Here is a 24,013-nt window from a genome sequence, read left to right as displayed (position 1 = left end):
ATGTATGTATATATACGTATGTATGTACATATGGATGCAATCACTACATCCAACATGGGGCTTGAACTCGTGACCCTGAAATCAAGAGTCGCATGCTCTTTCAGTTGAGCCAGCCAGGCACCCCTGAGATTTTATGTTTTTCTTTTTTTTTTTTTTAATGTTTATTTATTTTTGAGAGAGACAGAGACAGAGAGAAAGAGTGTGAGTGGGGGAGGGTCAAAGAGAGAGGGAGACACAGAATCCAAAGCAGGCTCCAGGCTCTGAGCTGTCAGCACAGAGCCCGACGCGGGGCTCGAACTCACGAACCGTGAGATCATGACCTGAGCCGAAGCCAGACACTTAACCGACTGAGCCACCCAGGCGCCCCGAGACTTTATATTTCTAAACAAGTTCCCAGGTCTCTGTTGCAGGTCTCTGGACCACAGTTAGAGTTGCACGGGCTTAGTCATTTATAGACCCAGCCAGCTGGATCTTTTGTTTTTGTGGAGATTATTTGGACAGAAAGATTCTTATCTCCCTAGATCAGCCCCCAAAGAAGCCTGTTGGAGTCATTTATTATTCATGAAGGGAATCCAGGGACCTGATACTGTGCAATTTTTATTAGCCTTCATCACGTACCAAACAAGAGATGCTTTCGCAGATGTTATCTGAAGTAGGAAATAGGGAAGATCACACAATCCTTGTGTGAACATTTACCGAGCACTGACTCTGTGCCAGATAACATGCCACGTGCTAGGAAGGCACAGGGAGGGCAGGAGTGAACGCCACAGAGGAGGCCGAAGGAGCAGAGTAGTGAAGAATGCGAGGGAGGGAGGCAGGCAGCCGGCCAGAGGAGGTCCCAGGGAGGAAACCCGGAGCCAAGGAATGAGCTCACGTAGGGAAGGGAGGGTCTGCTTCTGCGGAAAGAGGGAGGTGTGACAGAAATGAGGCTCGCAGGTAGTCTCGGGATAAACTAGGAAAGAGTTGGAAAAACTGCCCCACCCCAAAGAGCTTGAGCTTTATCCAGAAGGTGAGGGGGAGCCACAGAAAGATTTGAAGCATGGGAGTGCTGAGCTCTGATGGAGATTTGGGGAAAACGCCTCCAGCACCAGTCAGAATAGACTGGAGGATTTTAATAACAGAGGAGCTTCCTGTGCTGCGGTTCGGGTTGGAGGTGATATGCAAAACCCAGTGTAGCGTAGCATGGATTCATCCCTTCCTCTGGACACCGGTGCTCTTATCGGTGTGCAATCACCTGGCTCCACCAGTGACTCAAGATGCAATTTCATGGAAACCACCTGGCGTGGTCCCTTCTGTGACTTTGACCCCAGAGAAAGGACTCGTTGGAACCTGAGGGAGGGAGGACCTACCTAGAAGAAGAGGCAATAGCGGCAGTGGGGCCGTCAGGATCTCGACAGCAATTATGAAGATTATCATGACCGTCCAATCGTGGGGACGTAATGTACAACATGGTGACTGTAGTTAATAATACTGTGTTGCGTATTTGAAAACTGCTAAGAGGGTAGGTCTTAAAAGTCATCATCAGAAGAAAAAACGAAATTTGTCACTACATGTGTTGCCAAATGTTAGACTCACTGTGGTGGTCATTTTGCCATATATACAAACATCAAATCGTGTTGTACACCTGAAACTAATACAATGTTGTGTCAATTATATCTCAATAAAAATTTTTAAAAAATAAAAAGATAACGATCTCCCAAGAGAGTGAGGTTGCCTTGACAATCCGCCTCTGTAGGCGGATTCTGTGACCTTTCCAAGGCTCCAGGGTTTCCTTCTCCTAAGCCACTCCCAGGGTTTATGCCCCTGTTCCTTCCTGTTCCCACAGATGCACGATGACTGAATGTGTAGATTCCTGGAGATGCAGAATCTCCAGGGGAAGAGACCTGAGAAACCACACCACATTTAGGAACTGCTTCAGGGGAGTCTTTTTGTTTTTTGTTTTGAGAGAGAGAGAGCGCACAAGTGAAAGAGGGGCAGAGAGAGAGAGAGAGAGAGAAAGTGGGGCTCACCCAGGGCTCATGCTCACCAGAGTGGGACTCGAGCTCACGAACTGTGAGATCATGACCTGAGCTGAAGTCAAATGCTTAATGACTGAGCCACCCAAGCGCCCTGCAGCTGAGTCGCATACTCAGGTAAGCAAGGGACCCCTGTTCTAGGACAGCCCCCTGGGCATATCAGCTGACTACGTCAGGCCCCCTGGGCTCCCCTTCAAGTCTCCCCCCTCAGTAGCAGCATCTGGAGTTGGGCCTACAGCATCACAATCACCGTCACAATCATGTGATGGGCACTTCCCGTCCCCCTTCCCTCGTGACTGGTAGAGGATAAGGCACAAATGCTAACGCTTTTAAGGCATTTTGTAAGAACAGTCAGTTGCAGCTCCCTCACTGAAAGGCTGGGAGGGAGCTAAGCTCTAACAAGTTACCCCCTCTCAGGTAAGTTTGGATAAAAGGAAGGGAATTACAGACAGTAGGTGAACTCAGGATTTCTCTGGCACCTGCACACATTTTTGAAATGGAGGTCCCAGTGGATTAGTAGCATTTTATTTGTTTGCTTTTGTTAGTAAACATGAAATTACACCACCAGCTCACAGGAGCCACACAAGACTTGGGGCAATATTTGGGAGATTTTAAAGCACTCCCTCCACATGACTTCATCAGATCCTAACAACCCTGATCTTTTACTGATGCAGACAGGAGTGCAGTGGTCCTGGGACTTACCAAGGCCACTTGGCCCCAGGGACTCTGGGTCCCAAGACCTCACTGCAACAGGATCACCGGTGAGAATTATTATATGATGAGAGGCTCTGAGGAGAGGTACCTCCGGGCCTGAGGGTTTCTAAGACTTGTCAGTTTCACTTCCAAACCTGCCTGAAATAGCCAGGGCCAGGAAGACACATCTATCCCCACAGCCTCCAGACCATCAAAGTCACTTTCCCTCGTTTCTGGGGACACACCTCAGCAGGAAGAACCAAAGCACAGGAAGCTGGGAGGACTTCACCCTGGTGCCTCCCGCCATAGACACACCCATGACTCAGATGCTTACTCTGAATGGCCCTGGATGACCCTTCGAGGACCACAGTCCCCTAGGCACTTTCATAGAACAGCATCTGGAACTCAGCAGATTTTTTTAAACAGGACTGTCTCTCTCCAAAGCTTATGTCCCTCCAGGGTGAGTAATTGTCCACCATGTCACCCACCCACCACTGAGGGAATAGGACTTTCACATCACAGTTCCCGGAGAACTCTCGAATGGCAGAAACTACCTTGACCCAGTCATTGGCCCACAGGGGCCCAGAACCCAGCTAATCCAATCAAAGTCCCTGGGAGTTTCCTAAACTTCAGTCCCTGCTCCTTCAAGGGCCCCAAAGCCCTCGCTGGAGCTTGGTGGGAGCACTGGGACACTGCCATTGGGGGAGCTCATTGGTCCTCAGTGTTCTCATCTGACCTGGGCAAAACAGTTACAACTCAGGGTTCTTAAGGGACAGTAACGCCCCTGACCACAGAGGGTGCCTGGTAGACACCAGTTCCTGTCCCTCCTGTGGCTTTGCCCAGAGGCTGAGAAGGGAGGAGGTGGATGGAAACTTGTGGATTCCCTCTAGAGACCTCTAGGCTACGGTCAGCAAAGCAATAGTTCCCCAAGGATGTCCACATCCTGGGATGCCTGGGTGGCTCAGTCGGTTGAGCATCTGACTTTTGATTTCGGCTCAGGTCATGATCCCAGGGTTGTGGTATGAAGCCCTGCCTCAGGCTCATGCTCATGCTCATTCTCTCTCTCTCTCTCAAAATTAAAAAAAAAAAAAAAAAAAAAAAAGATGTCCACATCCTTATCCCCAGATCTGTATATATGTTAGTTACATGGCAAGGGAAAATTAAGGTTACAGATGGGATTAAAACTGTTCATGGGTTGGCCTTGATTTTGGAAGATTATCCTGGATTATCTGAGCGTGCCTAATGTGTAATCACAAGGTCTTTAAATGTGGAAGAGAGAAGCAGAAGGATCAGAGTCAGAGAGAGATTTAAAGATGCTCCACAGGTGGTTTGGAGATAAAAAGGGGCATGAGCCACGGAATGCAGGTGGAAAATGCAAGGAAAGAGATTCTACCCCAGAGCTTCCAAAAGGAATATGGCCCTGCTGACAGCCTGATTATAGCCCAGTGGGACCCAGTTCAGACTTCTGACCTTCAGAGCTGTAAGAGAATAAATTTTGGGTGGGTTTTAAGCTGCTACGTTTGTGGTAACTTATTATAGCAGAAAACAGAAAACAAATACAGAGGCCAACTCTCTCATTTTACAGATAAAGAAACTAAGGCTAAACGTTTGGACAAAGGTCACCAAGAAATGGGCCTAGAACCCAGGTTTCTTGAACTGTCATTTATTCTTCCTCCCACTACATCACCTTATCTTCCATTACTTAGCACCTTGGGCCTAGAATCTAGATACCTAGGCATGAAACACCACTTACTATCCATTCAACAAATATTTCAGGGCCTAGTGTGCATCAGGCACTTTGCTAGGTGCTCAGAACACTGTGGTGAAGAAGAAACAGACCCTGCCCTCAGGGAGCGCTGGCCCAGTAGGGAGACCCAGCATGGGAATGCTTCCTAGATGGAGGCAGTGACCGCTACCCTGAGACTGAAGAGCCAGGTTGATGTTCACAAGAGGAAGAATGTTGGATGCCCCAGCAAGTGAATAAACAAAATGTGTGGGGCCAAGGTGAGCGGAGAAAAAGCCGGGTACATTTGAACTTTGGTTCAAAACTTTTGGTACTGACTAGACAGAAGCATAGAGAGTTGGAGAGGAATGTGCACAGAGGGCTGGAGAGATAAGCCAGGGGACAGGTACCCATCAGCCAGGGAGAAAGCAGGGAGATCAGGGTCCCTGGCAGCCCCTAGACCCACTCACCTGAGCCATCTGGAATGGCCCTGACAAAGGTGGGCAGCATCTTCACGGAGGCTGTGGGGTTGGTGTCCTTCCCCAGGCCCTTCTGCATTTCAGCCTGGAACCGAGCCATGATGTCCAAAAGGGTCTCATCGGAGAGCCGCATGTGATACAGGAATCTGTCCACCTGGAACAGACACCAGGGTGACCAGGGTTCCCTGTTAGGGGTGCTTGTCCTCCACTCCCATCACGAAGCTGCATTTCTGACTCTGGGGACATCGACAGTCATGATGTCGATTCCCAAAAGCTCCTTGCCTGACCCCTCACATCTTGGAGACAAAGTGGGGAATTGGAAGAACAGAATGGATTGGAAGGCTGGGAGGTAGAAATTTATTCCTCCGAAGGGCAAGCTCTGAGGAAGAAAGGATTCTTCCATTTTTCTGATGGGACAATAGAGGGGCAAAAGGTACAAAGGATTCAGGGTTTCTAATTCCTAGCCCAGGGCCTGCACCGTTGTCTCATTGCCTCTCCACTACAAAAGACTAGCTATAGTTTTAAAGGTAAATTCCTAAGCACGGAAGTTTTCACTTCCAATGATGACAATATATATCCAAACTTGTTTCCTTTTGTTTATGGGCTGCTAGGAAGCTCAGCTAAATTTAGTTTCCAATTGCAATCTAAATTCTAGTTCCTTAAATTGTCATTCTGCTTTAACTGAGGTTGTTCCAATTAAGATGAAGTTTAATTTCTTTTTAAATTTTTTTTTTATTACGTTTCTTTATTTTTGAGAGGCAGAGAGAGACAGGGCATGAGCAGGGGAGGGGCAGAGAGAGAGGGAGACACAGAATCGGAAGCAGGCTCCAGGCTCCGAGCCGTCAGCCCAGAGCCCAACGCGGGGCTCCAACCCATGCACCGTGAGATCATGACCTGAGCCGAAGTCGGACACTCAACCGACTGAGCCACCAGGCGCCCCAAGATGAAGTTTAATTTTTAAAGCCAGCCCCAGTTGCTCCTGAAAATGAGTGGGAAACACTCATTTTCAAATGAGTGGGCAAAGGACCACTGCCCTAATGGAGGGACGTTATAAAACTCACTCTGGCTGCACTCAGTACAACAGTTTCCTCTTCATGGTAACGCTCATCATTTGGTAGTGACAGCCTGGATTCCCAGGGCTTACTGGAACAGATGACTGAGGGGGTCACGAGTAGGGACAGTGGCACAGATGCCCTGTATTTGCCCCTCCTGCTTTATGTACACATACTGAGCAGCCTCTCCACCCACCCAAGTCACAAGCAGACTTGATCCCAGCACATTCCTAAAGGAATCACTCTCCCACACTTTTCTCAAAGGCTAAGAACATTCGTTGCAGTCTACAAAGTGCTTTCATGTAGGCAACCTCGTTCAATCTCCCTGACATGGCTTTGAGGCAGCCAGGTGAGGCCAGAATTCTTGCTTCTGGTTGAGAAATGAGGACTCCAAGCCTCAGAGTCATGAAGCAACACTGGGAGAGCTGTAAGTGAACGGCAGCCGTGGGACTAGAATCCAGTCTGGTTTTGCCTGGTTTTCCTTCACAGCTCTGTCCAGGACACAGGAGCCCAACAGAGACATTACACCGAAAGTGCAGGGGCCACATGACCTTTATCACAGGACAGGTGCCTAGTCATCAGCCAGGCCTACTGGGCGGCGTCCCAGCTTAGGCTGGGGACAATATGGAGACCCAAGCCAGTGAAATGGCACATGGCTCCAGGGACTTGGGGGCCAGGGAGAGGCCAGAAAACCATCAGAGAGCCATTAGCAAAAAGGACAATTGGGCTTTCAGTGTATTTGAGGAGATAGGATGGAACCAGGTCATGCTTCATTAAGGGCTTCCTGTTCACCCTGAGTCTGTTTATGACTAATTGGTTGGCACAGCCACACACACGGAGAAAACCGACAGAAGGGACATGACCCAAGTAATTGGGGCTTGGGGAAGGGTGAGATGTACTACACGGGAACTAAACTTGCTCCCTTTCCACCCCAAGGACCCTGAAATGCGCCCTTGGACCTACAGCTCATTTTGCTCAGCGCCCAACAGAACTTCTCCCGCGTCCCCATAGTGTCATCCCTCACGTACAAGACATGGGTTTGAAGCCCCATTGGGGTCATTTGCCAGCTGCAGTTTAAGAGTCCTTCAGACCTTTGGGTTTCCGCTCCTGCTGTTTCACTAAGTTCAAGTCGTGACAGAAAGAATGTCAGCTTAGCAACAATTTCTTGTTTATTCTTTGTACCTCCCACAGGACCTAGTGCAGTGGCTAGACGGGAAAAATGAAACATATGTTGGGGAGGGAAAGCTGTATTGTAAATCCAAACAGGTGATTTGGGGCCTGTGTAACCAGGCACATCCTTTGCAGGCACTAAGGGCGGGTGTTTGAGTTGCAGAAAACCAAGCACACATTTGGAAAGACTCTGAGACCGTGAAACAGGATATCTTCTAAACAAAAGAGCCAACACACGGTACATTTAACATACAAGAGCAAATTCAAAAATGTAAGCTCAGACTTGCTGAATGACAGAATGTGGGAGCCGGAAGTGACTTTAGAGATCACTTAGTCCAAAGGTCCCATATGAATCAAGAGTCATAAAAAGGTTCACCTCTTTGACCCAGTGATTTCGGTTCTGAAAATCTAACCTTATGATGATCACAAAGATGTATAACAGTAAACACATTCCAGTGTTTTTCATAACAATATCTTAACTGTTAAAAAATGTTTTCAAAAGTAGCCAAATGTCAGGGGCACCTGGGTGGCTCAGTTGGTTAAGCATCCAACTTCCGTTCAGGTCATGATCTTATGGTTCATGAGTCTGAGTCCCACATCAGGCTCTGTGCTGACAGCTCAGAGCCTGGAGCCTGCTTCGGATTCTGTGTCTCCCTCTCTCTCTGCCCCACCCCCGCTTGCACTCTGTCTCTCTCGGTCTCTCAAAAATGAATAAACGTTAAAAAATATGTTTTTAAGTAGCCAAATGTCCAACAAGAGGGAAAAGATTAAATTACAGTATATCCAACAGGATTGACTATCAGAGGATAATAAAATGATAATAATGAAGAAATGGGAGAAATGTACACAAGTGGTTACAATATAACAATAAGTGAAGGACACAAGAGTCAGAATTGTAGATGAGATAGAAATACAACTGTAAAAACATACCATAACAGCTTCCACCGGGCAAATCTGACAGTGTTTGTGAGAGGGGTGGGAATAAAGGTAACATTTTCCCTTTTCGTAATGTTGACTTACTGAACCGTAAAAAGTACATACTGAAAACCTAACCAGCCCTTCTCTTATGAGTGAACAATCTGCAGGTCAGTGACCAGAGTCAGCCCAATGTTATCAGTAGGTCAAATAATGTCAATATATTGAATTGGAAAAGAAGCTATCACAGTGGTGTTTCCTTCCTTCCTTCCTTCCTTCCTTCCTTCCTTCCTTCCTTCCTTCCTTCCTTCCTTCCTTCCTTCCTTCCCTCTCTCCCTTCTGGTTTTACTTTGTTTGGTCTTTGTTTTAACATTGGTATAGGGAGATTGAAAAAAATTGTTCCAGGGTCTAAACGGTAACCCTCCCAGGCAAGTATGGCCCAGGATCTTGACACTCTGGAGGCAAGAAGCACAGAAACTAAGGAGGGGATAGACTACCTGACCCTGGAGAGAAAGAAAGGGCCTGTGCCTTTTGACCAGGTGTGTTTACACCACGTGGAGGAGGGCACGAGCCCGTGTTCTCAGAACCTGTGACTCATCCAGCAACCAATAAACCAGATGCCCGTACTATCCCAGTCACCTGTTACTTCAGGTGGCCACAAGGTGCTCCGGACTACCCCTCCTCAGCTCACTCTTCAGCTTTCTTGAAGGGGAGAGAGGAGGGAGGTGGGAAGGGTCAACCTCAGGCCTTGACAAAGGCTCACCCTCCTCGCAGAGGACCCGAACAAATCCGTGGAGGCTGCAACCTGGGGCTGGTGGACAAGCAGGTCCCACCTGATTCTAGGATGTAACAAAAGGAACCAAGGAAATGAAACTAATTCGCAGAACCAAATGGAAAGGTTCCAAAGACTTCTCTCTTGGGTTTTGTAGAGATACATGCAGGTTTCTTCTTTACTAAGCAGGTAATAATGGAAAGTGAATCTTTAAGTTGTACCCTTTAGGACTTTTCTACCTCCTCAAGAAGCCAGTAGAGGACTCCCTGAAACTAATCAATAAGTGAAAATTAAGACAGCTTAAATCAGATTGATTCACAATACTTTAAGATTTGCTGTAACTTGTAACCCAAATCTCTAATGAACAGAATTTAGTGGAGGTTTGTCCCACCAAGCACATGAGGGCTGTAAGGGACCATGCTTCCTCTCTGTGTTTGAAAAGCCTGGAGGCATCACGGCACAATGGAAAGAATGCTAGGGGAGTCAGAGACTTGGGTTTAATCCTCACTCCACCTTAAATACTCGGGTGGCTTTGGCTAAGTCCGCCTCCTGAGAGGATTTCTGTTATCTGTAAATTGAGAGACACTAGTGCCCAGGGCGCTGCCTCGGCAGCTGGAGTGGCTGGTGTGGCAGGCTGGGCTCCTTCCAGGCTGCCAGCAGAGAATGGTGAGCCTTGGCAACTTTTAAGCAGCCTACCGTGGAATCAATTTTGTGGAGAGGTTTCGTGGGCAAAGTGGCGGAATAACGCACAGCCTACCATCGGCCAACAGCCATGGCAATAATAAATATTTCAACTATTGTACATCAAAACCCACATCCCTCTTGGTTGGTTCCCATGCTTCTATTCTTTCAAGCACATGAAGAATCATGTGAATTACTTGAAAGGTTCTCAAAATTTCTGTCCCCTCCTTTGTAGCCTTTCCCCTCAAACATCCCCGACATCAAACATGATTGTCTTTCACCTTTCTAAAGACTTTCGCCTCATCCACACCCAGTGATATCTGCCAGGAAGTGCAGAGTGAAATGCAAGACCGAGGACAATGTCTAATGCCCAGCCTGTGGGAGATTTGCTCCGCACCCCACTCCGTGAGCTCTTTGCTGGTCCTGTGCTCCCTGGGTCTTCTCTAATAAGCTTGCTTAAGTCCCTTTGGATGCAGCCACGGTATCAATTAGTTCTTTCAGTCAAGAATGAGCCAGGTATCTCTGAGCTTTGCGAGTCCTTACCTTCTTGATCTGATCCTCCTTCAGCTTGGTGAAGTAAAATGCCATCAAGTGTACGGCAAACATTTTTTCCAAGTTTGGTTTCTCCTGAGATGGGCAGAGATTTCTGTGCAGTGTTTACTCCCGTGTCTCTGGAGTGCTGCCCACTCCCGGTCAGGCTGGAGGCCTCCAGGAACTAGGTGCTACAGATTGAATACCTCCAGGCTGCTTAGTTCAATGATTAAACTTTGCCCCCTCGCTCGGTCCCTCCCTCCAGCATACACTTGATTGTCTAATAGGAGGCTTGGTGAAGGCAGCTGAGGATTGGTGGAGGGGAGGCAGGTGATGGGTTGCTTGACTCTTTGAGAATTGGGTGCCACAAAATCCCATTGCTAAGCAACACTCTCAAGCCAGCGTTCCACCAAGCCCACTCAGCCGAGGAAAATCCGAGAAGTTGGGCGTTAAACAAAGCCAACTTTGAACCAGCTGAACTGCTCGGCAAATGTTTGGTCTCAGCCTTTTCTCTTTTGTCCTTTTCTTCTCAATCCAGGGATGTAACTCCTGACTCCCTGCCCCTCCGTAGCACTGTCTTAATTAAGACTAAAACACTGCCCTGGTCAGGGAGATTTCAAGAATGTTGAGGCAAATCCCTCCATTTGTGACAGATCAGATCTCTTAGCCAACAGCCCGTGGTAATGGAAGAGAACCAATAAAAGTTTATCTAGTCACAGTGATAAGCCAGAAAACCTTGATTACATAGGTAGTGACCCAGGAAAAAATATACACGAGAAAGAATGGACTGATGTCACCAGTGCTCACCGGAAAGCTGCTGCCGGAGAGAAAGACTGAAGTCAGAGGCAGAAATGTCTCATGCCACTGAGAAATTTGGTTTACTCATCTCACTCATACTGGATGTGAGAAGGACCCAGAAAGGGGCCAGCGTGTGGGTACTTTAGACCTTGCACTCCTCCTGCAGTCATTGGTCAGCTAACAAAATCAGTAACAACTGTAGTGTTAACAAGAGCAGCTAGCAAGGAGGGAGCAATTACTGTTCCCATTTCGTAGATGGGAAAACTGAAGTTCGGAAAGGTTAAGCGACTGACTCAAAATCACAAAGCCTGTGAACGGTGCAGTGAGGAATCAAACCCAGGAGTTTCATTCCAGGGCCTAGCCTTTAACTGATACATAATGTCGCCTCTCGTCTTCCTCCCTGCAATGGATACTCAACTGATACCTATTAATAGCACCAGCTTTGGGCTGGACTGTTGTCAAAAATTCCGACCACTTGGATAGCTACATACAGGGATACCATTCCAACAGGGTCTTCCCGGTGAGGGGAAGTAACAAATGGAGGAATTCCTGACCATAACTTCCCAAATATTAATCAAATGCTTCCCCAAATTAGCAACCGAACTAATGTGAAGGCAGGTCTGCCGGGCGCCCCCCAATGTTTCTCGCTCCCGCATATACCTGATCTTCAGTTTAGCCGCCTCGGCTTTGTTTGCTTTTCTGCCACACAACCTCATTAATCAAAATGATTACCAAACAATTGCCTGGTGAAAGAACCTTCAACTGCGGCCTCTTCAGAAGCCACCGATCTCCAGTCAAGGCTCTTTACCCATCCATCATGTGACTGAGCCTCTGGAAGTCTAGCGTAAGCACACAGCGTTTGACTAAAATTACTCCAGATACTTCCCTCAGATTGATATAAAACCGTCTCCCCATCCTTTTCAGTCTGTTCACCCCTCAGACTATGAACTCTCTTTTCACTCCTTTACTTTGTCTATTATCCAAGCAAACAAAAGTTAACCTTCAGTTGATGAAACCATTCAGTGCCCCAAACCATGTGGAATCGTTGGTATTCTGAAACAGACGTGCTATGCCGGAGTCCGTACAGGCTGGGGATGACATCCTGGGGCAGATCACCTGCCCACAAGTGATAACAATACTTGTCTTAAGTCCTCCATTTAGGGGCATCTGGGTGGCTCAGTCGGTTAAGCATCTGATTTGGGCTCAGGTCATGATCGAGCCCCACCTCGGGCTCCGTGCTGTCAGCACAGAGGAGCCTGCTTTGAGTGCTCTGCCCCCTGTCTCTCTGTCCCTACCCAATGGTTCTGTCTGTCTGTCTGTCTGTCTCTCTCTCTCTCTCTCTCTCTCTCCCTCTCTCTCAAAATATCAAAATAAACAAATAAACTTAAAAAAAAAAAAGTCACCTCTGCGGTGCAGTGTGGCACCGACCGTCCTTGATTTATTCACCATCAGGGTAAAAGGTTACAATGGCCAGTGGACAAAAAACCACAAAGCCCTGACCGAAGGTCCCTACAATCTCATGGCTGCTTATGTGCACAGATAGGCAGCCTTGGGGATTTTCCTCAGGCAGACAATATCGGAGGATGTTCACCTGTTACATCTTTCCATTTTTAATGTCAGCACATCTGCACCTACATTCCAGGTTTGAGCTAGCCAACTAAACTGAGTTTAACCATTATAAAGATCACATACATTTGGAGTCCTGTACCTCCCTCTCCTCACTTTACAGAATAAAGACAAAATATTGCGCCAAGTCTCATCTGATTATTCCAGCCCAACAACTCAGAATTTTTCACTCTTATTAAGTTTCTATGTAGCTATTCAAGGATATCTGGGTGTGAGTCTTATAAGCACTTAGATTTTGTTTAAGAACACCCATTCGAGGGTGGGCACCGCTAAGTGACATTTTCATTAAAGGATATTACCCATCTGACCCACATCTTTCATTTGGGAAGATGAAAGAAGGGAAACGCTCTCAGCTCTATACACATCTCCGTTTCCATAGAACTCTCCCTTATGGAAAGGCCTAAAGATAATACCTGCTTTCTTTTAAGCACTGAGCATGGTAGGAGGACTAGAAGTTTAACAGAATGTACCGATTTATTTAAAAGTTTTTTTATGTTTTTGTTTATTTTTGAGAGAGAGAGAGAGAGAGAGAGAGAGACAGCGTGCAAGCAGGGGAGGGTCAGAGAGAGAGGGAGACGCAGAATCCGAAGCAGGCTCCAGGCTCTGAGCCGGCAGCACAGAGCCTGACGCAGGGCTCAAATTCACGAGCCGTGAGTTCATGACCTGAGTTGAAGTCGGACGCTTAACTGCCTGAGCCACCCAGGCTCCCCGAATGTACCTATTTCTTTAGTAAACACTTTTATGGCGTATACTAAGTGCTTTATAATATTAATTGCCCAAGCAACTATCATTTCATGCTCTTCATTTTACAGGTGGAAACACTAAGGCACAGGGCCCAACTGGTACATGGTGGAGTAAATATTTGAATGCAGGCAGTGTGGCTTCAGAGCCCATGCTAGCCACTGTGCTATACTGGCTCTCGCTAACCTGGAAGCAAAGCATAAGGAAACACGGGACCCAACCTGGGAAAAGCAGCCTAAAGCCCCAGGCAGCACAATGGAGAATGCACATGCCCTGGGATCCCACTTTGGCTTTGCCCTCAACTGAAGATGAAGGCCCTAGGTTCATATCTGCAAAGGGTTCGTAGCTACTCCAAAGTAAAAGAGATCACAAAGGAATCCATGTGGCCCACAGTAGGCACATGAAAAACATTTCTTTAATCCAAGCCTTCACATGGCTGGGGACCCCTTCTTAAAATTGCTCTTTCATTTCATCCCATTTGGTCCCTCAGAATAAGAAAATGCGGGGCGCCTGGGTGGCTCAGTCAGTTAAGCGTCTGACTTCAGCTCAGGTCACGATCTCGTGGTCCGTGAGCTCCAGCCCCGCGTCGGGCTCTGTGCTGACAGCTCGGAGCCTGGAGCCTGCTTCGGATTCTGTGTCTCCCTCTCTCTCTGCCCCTCCCCTGCTCATGCTCTGTCTCTATCTCAAAAAAATAAAAACATAAAAAAAAAAAAAAAGAATAAGAAAATGCATGTAGCCCATTCAACACCTTCAGTAAAGCATAACCATAAACCATTAGAAGGTACCAGTTCCATTTACTGGCATGACTGGAACAATTAGGAATTTTATAAGTATTCTATTCCTGTTCAACAAAAGGAAATAGATCTTGAATTCTGTTCCATACTCTTTTTAATGACAAATCCAAAATTAGGTTGTCCAAAATGTAAATCAGTCTAACCTGCTGGTATTCCACTTACTGCAAAAGAATAAGAGTGTGTGTGTGTGTGAGAGAGCAAACTTCCATACAGGAAAGTCAATGTAGAAACTTCCAAGCCCTGCCAAGAGTTACAGTTACTATGGTGTCTCTATGGGAGCAACCACAAATGAAGCAGAAACGTTAACTTCAGCAAGTTTCAAAAGAATGCTACTGACCATTTTTTATAGGTTTAGTCCTGACCCAGAAAGGACTGGAAATGCTCATAAAAAAATAAATTGCACACAATTATTTTTATCACAACTCTACATTAAGAGCTGTATTTGCTCAGTCGGTTGAGCGTTTTACTCTTGATTTCGGCTCGGATCATGATCTCGCAGTTCGTGAGTTCGAGCCCCAGGCTGGGTTCTGCCCTGGTGGTGCAGAGCCTGCTTGGGATGCTTTCTCTCTCTTCTCTCTCTCCTTCTCTCTCCTCTCTCCTCCTTCTCTCTCTGCCCCTCCGCTGATCATACACACTCTCTCTCTCTCTCTCTCTCTCTCTCTCTCAAAAATAAATAAATAAACTTTAAAAACAGCTGTATATGTTAAAGAGAAACCAGTCACACAAGGAAATTCAATCCGTGTGGCTTTTAACATTTTTCAGAGTAGTTACAACCTCAATTGCACAAACCAGCAAACTCGTAAAAGCAAACGAGACTTCTGGTTAAACATGTGGTAAGCCCACCAGGAAAAGGAAATGAAATAGTGATTAATAAGAGATCTTAACGTAATTTTGAAAGGTAGAAAGCCAACAGAGACTAGCTTAGCAGAGGAAACCTTGCAGAGAGTGATTTTGCTGAGAAATGCGAAAAGACATTTTCAACTCTAGAAATGCTCAGGAATTGCAGGCCCTGATACCTCAGAAGAGGAGGAGGCAAGACATAGTGCCAAAAATGGGAGATCTTTAGAAGAAAAAAAGCAGTATGCATCAAGTATGCCCCTCCACCTAGAGCACAGGGTGACCAACCAACCACCACCCGTACCAGCGAGTGGGCTTTTATTCACTGGAGAGATGGAACCCCAAAGCCTCTGGACTCGGGACTACCAGGCACCGTGGGAAGTAGGAATGGGGCACAAAACTGAAAATGCGGTCTCCAAGTGAAAGCCTCAAAATAGGCAATGAGACCCCCGAACCACTTTCTGCCCAGTTTCTGCCAGCAGACATCTATCTATAGACATCCCCTTCCTCCCTCCCTGGGAGGAGTCAGGGGATCCAGTTTTTCCTCTGGTAAAACCAAATGTCCTTAGATATGGAAAAGGCAAAAGGATAGAGACAATATACAGATCAGGGGGTTTAAAGTAGAGGATTAATGGGGTGTCTGTGTGGCTCAGTTGGTAAAGTGTCCGACTCTTGATTTCAGCTCAGGTTGTAGTCTCATGGTTTCACGGGCTCGAGCCCCACATGGAGCTCTTTGCAGGCAGCACAGAGCCTGCTTGGGATTCTCCCCCCGCCGCCTCTCTCTCTCTCTCTCTCTATCTCTCTCTGCCCCTTCCACACTCATGCTGTCTCTGTCTCTCTCAAAAAATAAATAAATAAAACTTAAAATTTAAAGAAGAGGATTGAGTAAGTGAAGCACAGGGAAGTTTTTAGGGCAGTAAAACTGTTCTGTATGATGCTGTAACAGTAAATACATAACGCAATGTTTGTCAAAACCCATAGAACTTTATAGCACAAAGAAGGAATTTAATGCATGTGAATTTAAAAAAATATTCAGGAGGGGGACCTGGGTGGCTCAGTCAGTTAAGCATCTGACTTCAGCTCAGGTCACGATCTCACAGTTTGTGAGTTTGAGCCCCACATCGGGCTCTGTGCTGACAGCTCAGAGCCTGGAGCCTGCTTCAGATTCTGTGTCTCCTTCTCTCTCTGCCCCTCCCCTGCTCTCTCTCTGCCCCTCCCCTGCTCTCTTTTTCTCTCTCAAAAATAAAAACATTTTTAAAATTAAAAAAAAAAAAAGAAGTAATTGAATAGGGGCACCTGGGTGGCTTAATCAGTTAAGTGTGTGACTTCAGCTCAGGTAATGATCTCACAGTTTGTGAGTTCGAGCCCCACATCAGGCTCTGTGCTGATACCTCAGAAATAATAAATAAAAACATTTTTAAAAATATAAAAAATTTTAAATATTTATTTTTGAGATAGAGACAGAGAGCAAGCAGGGGAGGGGCAGAGAAAGAAGGAGACACAGAATCCAAAGCAGGCTCCAGGCTCTGTTGAATGTCCCAACCGAAGGACATTCTATAGAGTATGTGACTAGTCCAGGGGCACCTGGGTGGCTCAGTCAGTTAAGTGTTCAACTCTTGGTTTCAGCTCAGGTCAGATTTCAGTTTGTGAGATCAAGTCCCGCATCAGGCTCTCTGCTGATGTTGTGAAGCCTACTTGGGATTCTCTCTCTCTCCCTCAATCTCTGCCCCTACACCGCGCCCCCCCAACATAAATAAATAAACTTAAAAAAATTATATGTGACCAGTCCAGCTCAAAGCTATTGAAGTCATCAAAAGCAAGAAAGTCTGAGAAACTGTCATGGCCAAGAGGAGCCCAAGGAGATAGGAGAGCTAAATGTAACAACATATCCTGGATGGGATCCTGGTACAGAAAAAGGACATTAGGTTAAGAACTAAGGAAATCTAAATAATCTGTGGACTTTAGTTAATAATAATCTATCTTTATTGGTTCATTAATTCTGACAAATGTACCACACTAATGTTAAGATGCTAACAATAAGGGGAACTTGGTATGGGGGTATATGAGAACTCTGTACTATCTCTGCAACTCTTCTGTAAATCTGAAACTATTCTAGGGGCACCTAGTCAGTTAAACATCCAACTTCAGCTCAGTCATGATCTCATGGTTCCTGCGTTTGAGCCCTGCATCGGGCTCTGTGCTGACAGCTCCGAGCCTGGAGCCCGCTTCAGATTCTGTGTCTCCCTCTCTCTCTGCCCCTCCCCCACTCGCATTCTCTCTCTCTCTCTCTCTCTCTCTCTCTCTCTCTCTCTCTAAAACACAAATATTAAGAAAATTAAAATAATAATAATAATAATAATAAAAGTAAAACTATTCTGAATTTTTTAAGTTTATTTTTTTAAACCTTATAGATGCTGATATTTGGGAAACACACTGAAAAAGCCAGCTAATAACCCAATAGCCAAAGCAATCCTGAGAAAGAACAGATATCATAAAAACTGATTTCAAGCTATATTACAAAGCTATACTTATCAGAACAGTACGGTACAAGCATAAAAACAGGCAGCTAGATCAATGGAATGGAACAGAGAGCCCACACATAACCCCCCACATAAACAGTCAACTAATTTTTGATGAGGGTGCCAAGAACACACAATGGGAAAAGGATGGTCTCGTCAATAAATGGTGCTGGGAAAAGTGGATATCCACATGCAAAAGAATAAAACTGGACCCCTAACCTTACACCACTCACAAAAAGTAACTCAAAATGATCAAAGATTTAAATGTAAGACCTGAGGGGTGCCTGGGTGGCTCAGTCAGTTGAGCATCTTACTCTTGATTTCGGCTCAAGTCACAATCTCATGGTTCACAAGTTCAAGCCCTGTGTCAGGCTCTGTGCTGACAGCGTGGAACCTGCTTGGCATTCTCTCTCTCCCTCTCTCTCTGCCCCTCCCCTGCTCACTTGCTCTCTCTCAAAATAAATAAATAAACCTAAAAAAAAAAAAAAGAATTCATGGCGTTCCTGGGTGGCTCAGTTAAGTGTCTAACTTTGGCTCAGGTCATGATCTTGCAGTTCTTGAGTTCAAGCCCCGCATCAGGCTATGCACTGATAAAGCAGAGCCTGCTTGGGATTCCTCTCTGTCTCTCTCTCTGTGTCCTTCCCCCATTCTCACTCTCTCTCTCTCTCTCTCTCTTTCAAAATAAATAAACTTAAAAAAAAAAAAAGAACTCATATTATAGCAAAAAAACAAAAAAATCCAATTTAAAAATTAACAAAGGGCCTGAAAAGCATTTTTCCAAAGAAGATACACGAATGGCCAAAAAGAACATAAAAAGGTGTCTGACATCACTAATCATCAGGGAAATGAAAATCAAATCCACAATGAGATATCACCTCCCCATGTTAGGATGCCTTTTATCAAAAAGAGAAGAGATAGCAAATGTTGGCAAGAATGTGGAGAAAAGGGAACCCTACATACTATTGGTGGGGATGTAAATTGGTACAGTTATTATGGAAAACAGTATGGCAGTTCCTCAAAAAAAATAAAAAATAAAAATGGAACTACCACAAGTTTCAACAATCCCACTCTTAGGTATATGTCCAAAGGAACTGAAATTAGTATCATGAGGGGATATCTGCACACATGTTCACAGCAGCATTATTCACAATAGCCAAGATATGGAAATCATCTGAGTATCTGTCAATGGATGAACGGATAAAGAAGATGGATCATTCAGCCATGAGAAACAAGGAAATCCTGCCATTTGTGACAAGGATGGACTCTGAAGGCATTATGCTAAGTGAGGTAAGTCAGACAGAAAAGGACAAATATTGTATATCACTTATATGTGGGATCTAAAAAAACTGAATTGGGGTGCCTGGGTGGCTCAGTCAGTTAAGCATCTGACTTCAGCTCAGGTCACGATCTCACGGTTCATGAGTTCGAGCCCTGCGTCAACTACGTTGACAGCTCAGAGCCTGGAGTCTGCTTCAGATTCTGTGTCTCCCTCTCTCTCTGCCCATCCCCCACTCAGATTCTCTCTCCCCCTCAAAAATAAACAAACATTAAAAAATTAAAATATATAAATAATAAATAAATGAATAAAACTGAATTTGTAAACAGAGAGTAGAATGGTAATTAGCAGGGACTAGGGAATAGAGATTTTGGGAGCTGTTGTTTAAGGGGGCAAACTTACAACAAGTAGATAAATAAGTTCTAGAGATCTAAGGTATAACAAAGTGATTACAGTCAACAGTACTATATTATAAACCTCAAAGTTACTAAAAGACTAAATCTTAACTGGTCTCAATACAAAATGCCATAGTAAAGGCATTAGCTAATGCTACTGTAGTAATCATAGTGCAATATATAAATGTATCAAACTAACACTTTGTACAGCTTAAACTCATACAATGTTATACATCAATTATTTACTTTTAAAAAAGCCACCTTATGATCCAATTAACCTGCATCAAAACCCACAAGTTAATAAGCCCCATCCATGTCAACAGAGCTTCCTATTAGCTTAATTCCTCACTTTTAAATATGAACAGAGCCAAAGATTACTAGACACTCAAGAAAAGTTACCAAAAAGGCAGAAATCAAACCAAAGAGAATATATATATATATGAAATAGAAGAAAACTTTTAAAAAATTTGTTGTGTCTTTAGGAAAATAAGACATTGCATCCCCAAAACAAAATTAAGATAACTCAAAATAATTGAGCTGGAGAGGCAGAGTGGAGGAACCATATGACACTTAAAAAAAAAAAAATCAGTATTTTTTTCTAGTAAGTGTTTTAAGTTCAAAAAGAGAAATTTAACTCTGGGCTAATTAGGAAAGGTCATTACTGATAAAAAGCTTATATGAATCTATAAGGAATTTCTTAATAAGACTTTCTGGGAATGATTTAAAGGGGTACTTTCTGACACATTTTTCAGTATTTTTTTACTATGACAATATTAAGCATTTATATTCTCTGGTTACATTTTATAGCATTCTTAATTAGCTTTGAGCAGTTTAAATTCAGCTAATAAGTTAACAGTGTTTAAGAAATACTGTACTAAGATTGTCAGTAAATGAAATAATATATAGGCATACCTGATGCATTACATTACTAAAGGGAGAAGTGCATTTGCCTAGGAAAACAGGCAAGATGAGCTTTAAGATCAGGGCAAGACTTAGTTAAATTATGTAAAAATACATTAGTTCTAATATTACTAAAAATTAAATAACAGCAGGCAGAATTGATAATTCATTTATATGAATTTGTATATATATCTAAGTCACAGTTTATGGAGCAGGTAGTGATGAAATTAAACCACTGTGCAGAATATAGAAGACCAAGTCACAGGAGGTTTTTCTTCCATCAATTCTCAAGGTAGTCTTTTCTTCTGATGGTTCCAAGTCTCCACTAAAAAGCCCAGCACTGGAAGCATCTACAGTAAAACCTTGGATTGTGAGTATCTTGTTCTATGAGTGAGTGTTCTGCAAGACAAGCTAGCATTTCTAATAAATTTTAACTTGATAAGCAAGTGATGTCTTGCAAAACCAGTAGTACATGTCGCCAAATGTCACATGATCACAACTGAGCAAATGGTTCTTGACATTCCCCTTGATATATGGAGTGCTTTGGATTACAAGCATGTTTCCGGAATGAATTACGCCTGCAAACCAAGGTTTTACTACTTTCTTAGACCTCGGGACAGTCAGCTGTTAGAATGCCAACATTCTCACACGAAGCAACAAAATTCTTACCTTCTGTTTCCCTCACTGTCATATTCCCCTTTATTCTTCTGAATTGTGACCCTTTCTTTTCAAACATGTATCTAAATCTCTTCTCAGATGTAGACATTACGTTATCGTCACTCCTTTTATTTTCAAAATGAAAAAAGGAACTATGAAATTATAATAAAGAGCTCTAAGAAACAAACACTATGATAAACTAAGGTTTCAATAGGCTAGAAAGTAAAGATAGAGAAATGACCTATAAAGTTGTACCAAAGTCATGAGCATAGGGGTGCCTGGGTGGCTCAGTTGGTTGGGAGTCTGACTTCAACCTAAGTCATCTCTCTGTTCTGAGTTCGAGCCCCATGTTGGGCTCTGTGCTGACAGCTCAGAGCCTAGCACCTGTTTCAGATTCTGTGTCTCCCTCTCTCTCTGCCCCTCCCCTGCTCATGCTCTGTCTCTCTCTCTCTCAAAAATAAATAAACATTAAAAAAAATTTTTTTAAGTTATGAGCATAATTTCTAAATACTGATTTAACAACAACCCAAAAAAGTACAAAGGAAAAAAAAGGAGTAACAGCTATATCAAAAGGGAAATGGAAAAAAAATGAGTGACTTAAGCAAAGGAGCAATTTAAGAAAGCTAAATCCTCACCTGATACTAACAGGAAATCAGCAGCTAATGTCTTAAAATGCTAACTCAGAAGATAGTAGATGCATATTATGTCGCGTCAACGAGGTAAATTCTAGAAGAAACAGGTAATAGAGTTGGGAGTACTTGTCTCTGGTTTTTCAGCTGTGTATATATTCCTTTGACAAAAAAAAATTTTTAATAGCTTAAGCTTATTTGGCTTATGTATATAGATTAGAGATAGGTTAATGTGCAGAAGTGTGTCTTAGAGAAAGTATCTCCAAGTAAGCTTTGTTTTGAATTTGTATCATGAATTTGTTTTGAATTTGAATTTATTATACTTCAAATACTTATATGAAAAGGGAATTTTATAGAATGTGGTCAACATCCATCTATTTATCAGTTTTAAAAGGATAACAATGAGTGATACACCTTAAGAAAATGAAAACGTAGCTATTAAAAGAGTAAGGCAACTTGTAAACATTGCAGATTACTTCAGGGATTAAAAACACACACACACACATACACATATATACATACCTATATATATGTGTATATATGTCTTGGCCTGATTAAAATACTTAAAAAAAAAAAAAAGATTTTCCAGCAGGGATTTCAATTTCACTGCCACTTACAGGTGTGTCCATTGGCAGTTCAAAGCAGTCACTAAGATTACAGGCCTTTCCTGAAGCTTCTGTAAGCACCAGGGACTTTTCAAGCGCTTAGAGTGGATAGGAAGCACATGATAGTGAATTTTAGGGTAGATTATAAAAGTATACCCTTGAAGAACCAAGTTCAAGAGCACCTCCTCTACCCAACATTACCAAAAGTAGCTTCTTGCATTGTCTTCTTTGCTCAATCCTATTTCAAAAGTTTTTTGTTGTTCTCTAGCATTTTTGCCCATAAAGACAACTGTTATCTATCATCTGTCTGAAATTGTCCCCCTATGTTCAGTGACAGGCTTTTACGTAACAGTGATAACTCAGAAGTCTGTTTATAAACATTGCTATCTCTGCTCAAGTTTATGTATTTTATAGCTTTAGAAATGGAGGAGAGAAAATAGCCGGATTCATTTATACGTTCACTTGTCTCTTAACAAAGCATAACCTGTCATTGTACCCCAACAGGTTTGAGGTGGACACACCTAGAATGAGTGCATCGTAATTACAGACTCCCAGTCGTAAGCTAGAAGAGGCTAGGTGTTTTACGATGATTGTCTTCTATGTCTGTGATTCACAAGAAGTCATTTTTTCAAAGGACCCAAATCTATTCTGCAGGTTTACACTAGTCCACAAATACGGTGCACAAAAGCATTACAAGCCATTGGTTATTATTCCTAACCAGTTATGTACTATGCACATTTTATTGAATTACCTAGATCTGTTCTGATGGAACTGAGGTGGGCATCTAAGCCTCATGTTGATGTAAAGCTGAATCCACAATAATCCAAGGAGGGCTTTCAAGCAAGAACTTCAAAACCTGCTAGAAAACTGCAAGGAAAAACAAAAAAAGTTGTTTTTGAAATGTTGAGAACATGACCTTAGTGGAAGGAAAACCAAGCTGTTTTCATGGTGACAATTGTAAGCGCACTGCAGAGAATTATTCAGGGCCCCTCCAATTACATTTTTCCTTTCAAAGTTACATTTTTCCTGATTTCATCTTTCTTTAGTATCTTCTTCTAACCACAACGTTTTCCCTCCCCCACAAAGAGAAGGGTTAAAGAGTAAATGATTTATCACTATTTATAAACTCTCCTTAACTCAGTGTTTAAGCAGCCCTTCCCTAACAGCACTCCCACCCCCTCTCCTCTCGTCTGGGTCTTCACTAACATTTAACTGACCTATGTTTGCAAGTGTCTTGCCTAAGTGTCTTCTCTGACTCACCAACCTGGCCCCTAAGCTGGAGAAAGTAGCAGAATTACAACATTCAAAATGATGTGCCTTACCACTTAAATACAGTGACATCACATCCATTATACAGGTCAGTTCATGAATATTTCTTGAGACCATCTGGGCAAGAATAGATGCACCAGGTCTGCTATAGTATAAGCCACAGGAGAAAGCAAATTCTAGAAGCTGAAGTTGCTCACGTGCAGAATATCAAAAGAAATATGCCCTTCCAGGCACTTCACTACTCTTTACCCAGAAGCAGGGGAGAACTCTAGTCAGGGCCACCTGTTCAACCTGTATTTCCATAAAAGCAAAAGTCAAAAGAATAAAGACTGCCATCTCAATTAAATGAAGTATCATCTGAACTCTGAACTACTGAAGAAAAAGCCAGAGAGATGGCTAGTTTGGTAAACTTGGCTGTTCCCTGACCCAATTTCAACCAAATCAGGTCTAATCCCCAGTCTGAAGTCAGCCTCAATTTAGCAGTTGCTGAAGAAATTAGTTCAGCTCTTAAAACCTAAGAGCTCAATTCACAGCCCAGAATGAACCCAAACATTCAGGTTCATTTACAAAGGAGTTCCTGTATACCAGGCCCTGTGCTAAGTGGGATCTCATCACACTTAACCTACTGGACAAATCTAAGTAGGCATTATTGTCCATGCAGAGACCAAGCCCCAGAGAGGGCAAGGTCAATGAGCTTGGCAGTGATGAGAAACTGTACCCTGATCTGTCCAACTTTTGTCATTCTCTCCCCTTATTGTACTTCTTCCTAGCATATCTCTGAAATTATATCCACTTATTTCAGAAAGACTGATTTGCCTTGACTGTATTTCAGGAACCATAGTATAGCAGTGAACCAGACAGACAACAGTCTTTGCCCTTACAGAGCTGACATCATTTGTCAACTTACTCCTGTTTGTTCCATATCAAAATACAACC

General features: G+C 43.8%; 1 protein-coding gene across 1 annotated transcript in view; it reads right to left on the bottom strand.

Moving 5' to 3' along the window:
- Positions 1-10,310, bottom strand: part of HKDC1 (hexokinase domain containing 1) — a 49,021-nt gene extending 38,711 nt beyond the window's left edge. The window contains exons 1-2 of the mRNA XM_025917711.2: positions 10,044-10,310; positions 4,902-5,064 (exon numbers count right to left, since the gene is read on the bottom strand). Of these exons, the coding sequence (XP_025773496.1) occupies positions 4,902-5,064; positions 10,044-10,106 (226 nt within the window). The 5' untranslated portion in view covers positions 10,107-10,310. The remainder of the gene's footprint in view (positions 1-4,901; positions 5,065-10,043) is intronic.
- Positions 10,311-24,013: the final 13,703 nt, after the last annotated feature.

Source organism: Puma concolor, chromosome D2 (genome assembly GCF_028749965.1).
Source record: "Puma concolor isolate L17-30 chromosome D2, mPumCon1.1.hap2, whole genome shotgun sequence".
In the NCBI taxonomy this organism is placed as follows: Eukaryota; Metazoa; Chordata; class Mammalia; order Carnivora; family Felidae; genus Puma; species Puma concolor.
Note: the sequence above shows the minus strand (reverse complement) of the source record. Positions and strands in the feature narration are given on the sequence as shown.